General features: G+C 64.7%; 1 protein-coding gene across 1 annotated transcript in view; it reads right to left on the bottom strand.

The window, feature by feature from the left end:
* The window catches only part of SHH (sonic hedgehog signaling molecule), a 7,441-nt gene that overhangs the window by 276 nt on the left and 1,996 nt on the right, over positions 1-5,169 (bottom strand). The window contains exons 2-3 of the mRNA XM_029954264.1: positions 2,993-3,254; positions 3-301 (exon numbers count right to left, since the gene is read on the bottom strand). Coding sequence (XP_029810124.1) covers positions 3-301; positions 2,993-3,254 — 561 coding nt within the window. The remainder of the gene's footprint in view (positions 1-2; positions 302-2,992; positions 3,255-5,169) is intronic.

Here is a 5,169-nt window from a genome sequence, read left to right as displayed (position 1 = left end):
GCCTCCAGCTCCCCGGCCGCCGAGTCGTTGTGCGGCGGCGCCACGAAGAGCAGGTGCGCGGCGGTGAGCAGCAGGCGCTCGCGCGGCTCCCGCGTCTCGATCACGTAGAAGACCTTCTTGGCGCCGTCGTCGCGGTCCAGGAAGGTGAGGAAGTCGCTGTAGAGCAATCGGCCCTGGTCGTCGGCCGCCAGCACGCGGTCCCCGGGACGCAGGTCTTTCACCAGTTTGGTGCCGCCCTGCTCCAAGTGCACCGTGGCCGAGCCTGGGAAGCAGCCGCCGGATTTGGCCGCCACCGAATTCTCTGCGGGGGAAGAGAAGGGAGAGAAGAGGGGACAGGGTGGTGAGCGCCTGCAGGGAGGCCCAAGCGGCGCTGGGGATGGGGGATCGGGGGGCGGGGCTCGTGTTCGCGGTCCCGCGCGCCCCAGACTCGGGACGCGCGCAGCTCCAGGGAGAGAGTCCAGGCTGGTCCAGCGCGGACCCCTCTCCCGCGGCCCCACCGTCTCGGTGACGAAATTCATATGCAGATACATTCCTCAGAGGCTCTCAGAGTTGGACTGGCGGTGACAAAGGTTGGCTGGCGTCTCCGGCGGGAAGCCAGTTACACTCCTTCCCTTCCGCCTTCCTCCCATCCCCATCCCCCGGCTCAGCACACACCCGACCTCGCCCTGAATTCACAGGGTATTTGCTCTCCACTTGGATTCCTTAGGAAGTCTCCGTGAGCTCCCTCGGGCGCCGGGGTGCACTTCCTTCTCCTCCCGCCCCCGGCGCGGGGTGCAGGTCCCCTCGTGCGCTCTGCACCTGAGCTGCGAGTTGGGGACCCCTGGCCTGACTGCCGCCAGTGCCTGGCCGGCTGCAGGGGACGTGTGCTGGGGGTGGGGGCGGCCAGGGGGTGTGTGTGCGGGGGTGGGGGCGTCCAGGGGTGCAAAATAGCTGTAGTAGTTGTAGCAACGGGACAAACATTCCGGGGAATTGGCCGAGGTGTGAAAACCCGGGTTTGTGTGGATTTTCTAATTAAAATCCAATAAAGGGCCCAGCATTGTCACTGTGGTCTCTGCAATAAATGGGAGACACTTGGAAGAGGGGCCACTTCCATTTCCCCCACCCTCCCTCTCTCGGCCGCCCCCTCCCTATTTGCTCAGGTGCACCCCCCTCCCCCTGCGATTCACACGCAGGCTCTCCAAAAGCCGGGCCTCACAAGCACTATTTGCACAGCCAGGCCTCTTCCAAGCGCTCAAGATGTGTATTTGAATTTTAAATGGCGGGGCCTGCTCCGAGCTCTGGAAGCCGCCCGGTTCTCAAGGCCCCTTGACTACCCGCTTTCCCGAGCCCTCCGTCGCTCTCTGAGGCTCACTGTCCCGAGGACAATGCTCGGAGCCCGGGGGCGCGCAGGGGGCCGCGGAGGAGGGGAGGGGAGGGCCTGGTGTCCTCTGCATTCCAATCTCCGGGATCATGCTTTTTGCAAATAGAGATTGCGAGAAAGAATCTTCCTGCCGGAATTACACACGGTTTTTAATCTTCTCATCGGTTTCTGCGGCATGAAGTGCGGGCCTGGCCGTTGGAGGCCCGCCGTCGCCCCCCGGAATGCGACCCGGGGCGCAGGCGAACCCAAGTCGTCGAGTCGCACGACCCTGCTTGACACGCAGCGCGCCGCGCCCTGGCCCGTGTGCGACGAATGCCAATGAGCGGCTCTGCGCGCCCCCGGGGTCTGCCCTTCCCGGGCGGGATCCTGGGGCGGGATTACCGCTGCTCACTTGCGAGGAGACCTCTAGGGACCCCCGCCAGGGGGACCCCGCGGACCGGCCTGGCCCGCCGCGAGCACCGCTGCGACCTTCCCCCGGGGACGGTGTGCTGCGCCAGGGGTGAGGGGTGGGGGGCCTCCCGCCAGGGAGCCCCGCGAAGCTGGGGAGCCGCCTGCCCGTCCTCTCTTTCTCAGGCCCTAAGCCCGGCACCGGCCCCCTCCTCCGCCCCCTCCACACCTTTTTCTTCTGTTGTGACAAGCCACGATTTTCCTTAGCTAGAAGTGCATCTTGACACTTTGCAAGTGTTTTTCTGCGAACACGTGCTATTAAAATACAGTTTAGGAGAAAACCATGCAAAACTCGGGGCGGGGGCGGGGCCGGGAAGACACAGTTCCTTGGAAATTCACTGTGAACTGTTGTGCTAAATGCACCGACTTGGGCTATGGGATGGAGAGATCTGCACAAACAGCCTCCAGGTTGGGCCGTTTGCCGCGGGAACAGTGCCTTCCCGGCGCGCTGTTCCCTCCAGCGACAGCGTGTGGCGTTGTAGGCCCAGGAAACGTCCCTGCACCTCCGCGGCCTGCGATCCAGCTGTAGGTCCCCTTGGTGTTCCTGGCCCTGCCTGTGACTCGGGGACACCCAGCTGGCTCCCAATAAGGAGCATGCTTCCGGGCTTGCGGCCTCCAGATGTTGGAAGTGGTAACTACTGTGTTTATTACCTCCCACCAGGTCTCTCCCCGAGGCTTAGCCAGTGAGTTGCCTTAGTTTAGAATCCGCAGCCGCTCAGCGGGGAGGAGAGAGGCCCGGCAGCGCTAGCCCTCCTGTGCTAGGGGGGGTGGGGGGGGGTGGGCTGGTTAGGGCCGCCTGATTCCTAAGCCTTGAATGAGAGGAAGAATCTAGGCCAGACCTGGCTAACCATCAGCGGCTGCAGTCTCTCCCCAGGAGAGTCCCCTCCCCCCCCTCCACCTGCGGAGGGGGCTCCGGAACCAGGGTGGGGGAGGCTCAGAGAGCCCTGTGCCCTCTGCATCTGGGCTCGAGAACCCCGGGCCTCCGTGGCCTCCGAGGTAGGGGCGATTCGGGCCTGGCGGGACACACCTGTACAGGGTACGTCCCCATAGTGTTGGCCACATTGCTTCCCTCCCGGCCCTTAGGCCTCCTCCCTGTTTTCCTGTTTCCCTGCAGGGCGCGTTGGTGACTGCTAGGTGGGGGGAGGGGGATGGAGCTCTGGGGGCGGGGTGGGGGGGTGGCCTCACCGGCTTTCACGGAGCAGTGGATGTGCGCCTTGGACTCATAGTAAACCCAGTCGAAGCCGGCCTCCACGGCCAGGCGCGCCAGCATGCCGTACTTGCTGCGGTCCCGGTCTGATGTGGTGATGTCCACCGCACGGCCCTCGTAGTGCAGGGACTCCTCTGAGTGGTGGCCGTCTTCGTCCCATCCCTCGGTCACCCGCAGCTTCACCCCGGGCCACTGGTTCATCACCGAGATGGCCAAGGCGTTCAACTTGTCCTTACAGCGCTGCCGAGAGAAGGGGGGGCGTAGACGTGAGGGTCTGGGTCCACCGCCCGCCCTGCCCTCCCGGTGCCTGAGGACCAGGGCCCTGTGGAGAAGCGGGACAGCCGGCCTGGCACTGCACTGGGAGCACAGGGCTGGCCTCTCCTGGAGGGGCCAGCCCTCTTGCAGAGAAACGGGGCCTCTCTTTGCAGTCTGACATAGCAGGGTGCCTACTGGGCCTGAGAAGATGAAATCTTTTTGAAACAAGCAAACTGCGTGTGTCAGACAATAACCCACAGGAGCTGCGAGCCCCCCCCCCCCACGATGCCCTGCGCTCCCCAGCCCCCCTTCTGTGGCCCCGTTTCTCCACACCTGTGCAAGGCTCCACCCTTCTCCCTGGCCGGACTCCCTCCCCAGGAGGCTGGAGAGAGGCCCAGGGTACAACTTTGTAGAAACAGAACCTCCTCGGTGTGCTTCCTAAAGAACGAAAAGCTGCGGTTATCTCCGGATCCCCGCTCCTAGCCTGTGCCTATCTGAGATGTGAATCTGGCCAAAGGGAGAGAGGGAGGGGGCGGGGGTCTGATAGCAACTGGGAAGGGCAGGACGGAGCCCGACTGAAGGGCAAGCCGGTGAGTTATAATTTTCAGTGCGGGCGGGCCGACGACAAACACTCTTTATCGGGACAGCCACATTCCTGTTCTCCCCACAACGCCTTTCTCCGGCCTTTCTGCGGGGCTGATTGTGTCTCTTGTTTTCCTTAACCTGCTCCCTTCCCCCCTCCTGTTTTCTCGGCTTCGGCGCAGAATGGCGTCCTGCAAGTTTGAAGAGCAAACTTAAGAGGTGGAGGGAGGAGGTGGGGCCTGAGGGGTGGGGGATGGGGCGTCAGAAAGGCCCGGGGCCTGGGAGCCCTCAGGGATCTCCCCCCACCCACGAGGAAGCTGCGTGTGTTGCAGGAGCGCAGAAACACTGAAAAGGGAGCGACCCAGGCCAGGGTGAAGTGGGGCCTGGGTTTGGGGGCGCCCCCGCGCATTGCTTAGGTCACATTCAGCTAAGGATGCAAGAAAACACAGAGCGGCGGGAAGTGTGTGTGTACTCACTACCCGGACGTCCTCGCGGATGGTGGGGTGAGGGGCTCAGAGAAGGGGAAACGGTGGTGACAGGGTCACCGAGGGCCATCCCGAAGACACGCAGACCCTAGGCGCGCTGGGCAATTTCAAGTTGACCTCCCGCAGAGGGGGGCGGCGCCGGCTGGGCCTCAGGCCCGGCGAGCGGGGTGTGCGGAGGACCCGGCCGGGGGTCCTCGGGCCGCGCCGGGGAGCGGAGCCCGCGCGCGGACTTCTGCCTTCGGTCCGCGCCTCCAGGGAGTGTGAAGGTTGCGCAACAGGAAAAGTCGCGTGTGTCGGATAGTAATAACGCCCAGCAATGTGGTTGCGGAGTTCAACACGCAGCAAATGGGCGGGGGGCGCGGGGGAGGGGGCCGGGGGCGACCCTGGTGACAGGCCAGCGCCGGCAGGTTTCGGGCCTGCCAGCGGTTTTCTTAAAAAAAAAAAATGTCGGAAGGGCAGAGTTTGAGTGAGGTCATCCAGAGGATTGAACGCGTTTTACATGAAAATCAATCAGTAAACCAGGGTCAGTTTGGAGCCGGGCTGGGAGGCCGGCTGCGCAGGCGCACACCACCCACACGCACACAGCCCGCATCCACAGCCCCGCGCCACCCTGGCTCGCTTCTCCCGGGGAGCAGACGGGGCTGTCGCAGCTCCCCACGGGGCCGCTGGCGAGGGGAGGACAGGATGGGGAGGCCGCGGGCCCGCTCCCCAGCGCCCCGAGCCGGGCCGCGCCACTTGGGCGCGAGGCGGAGTGTCCCCAAGCCGAGCCAGGCCCGAGCGGCGCCCCGCTCCCCACACGCGGTTCCCCGGCGCCCCCGGCGTCCCCGGCCCGC

The sequence above is a fragment of the Suricata suricatta genome, chromosome 2 (genome assembly GCF_006229205.1).
Source record: "Suricata suricatta isolate VVHF042 chromosome 2, meerkat_22Aug2017_6uvM2_HiC, whole genome shotgun sequence".
Lineage (NCBI taxonomy): Eukaryota > Metazoa > Chordata > Mammalia > Carnivora > Herpestidae > Suricata > Suricata suricatta.
The sequence above is the reverse complement of the archived record's forward strand: the minus strand, read 5'-3'. Positions and strand labels throughout refer to the sequence as shown.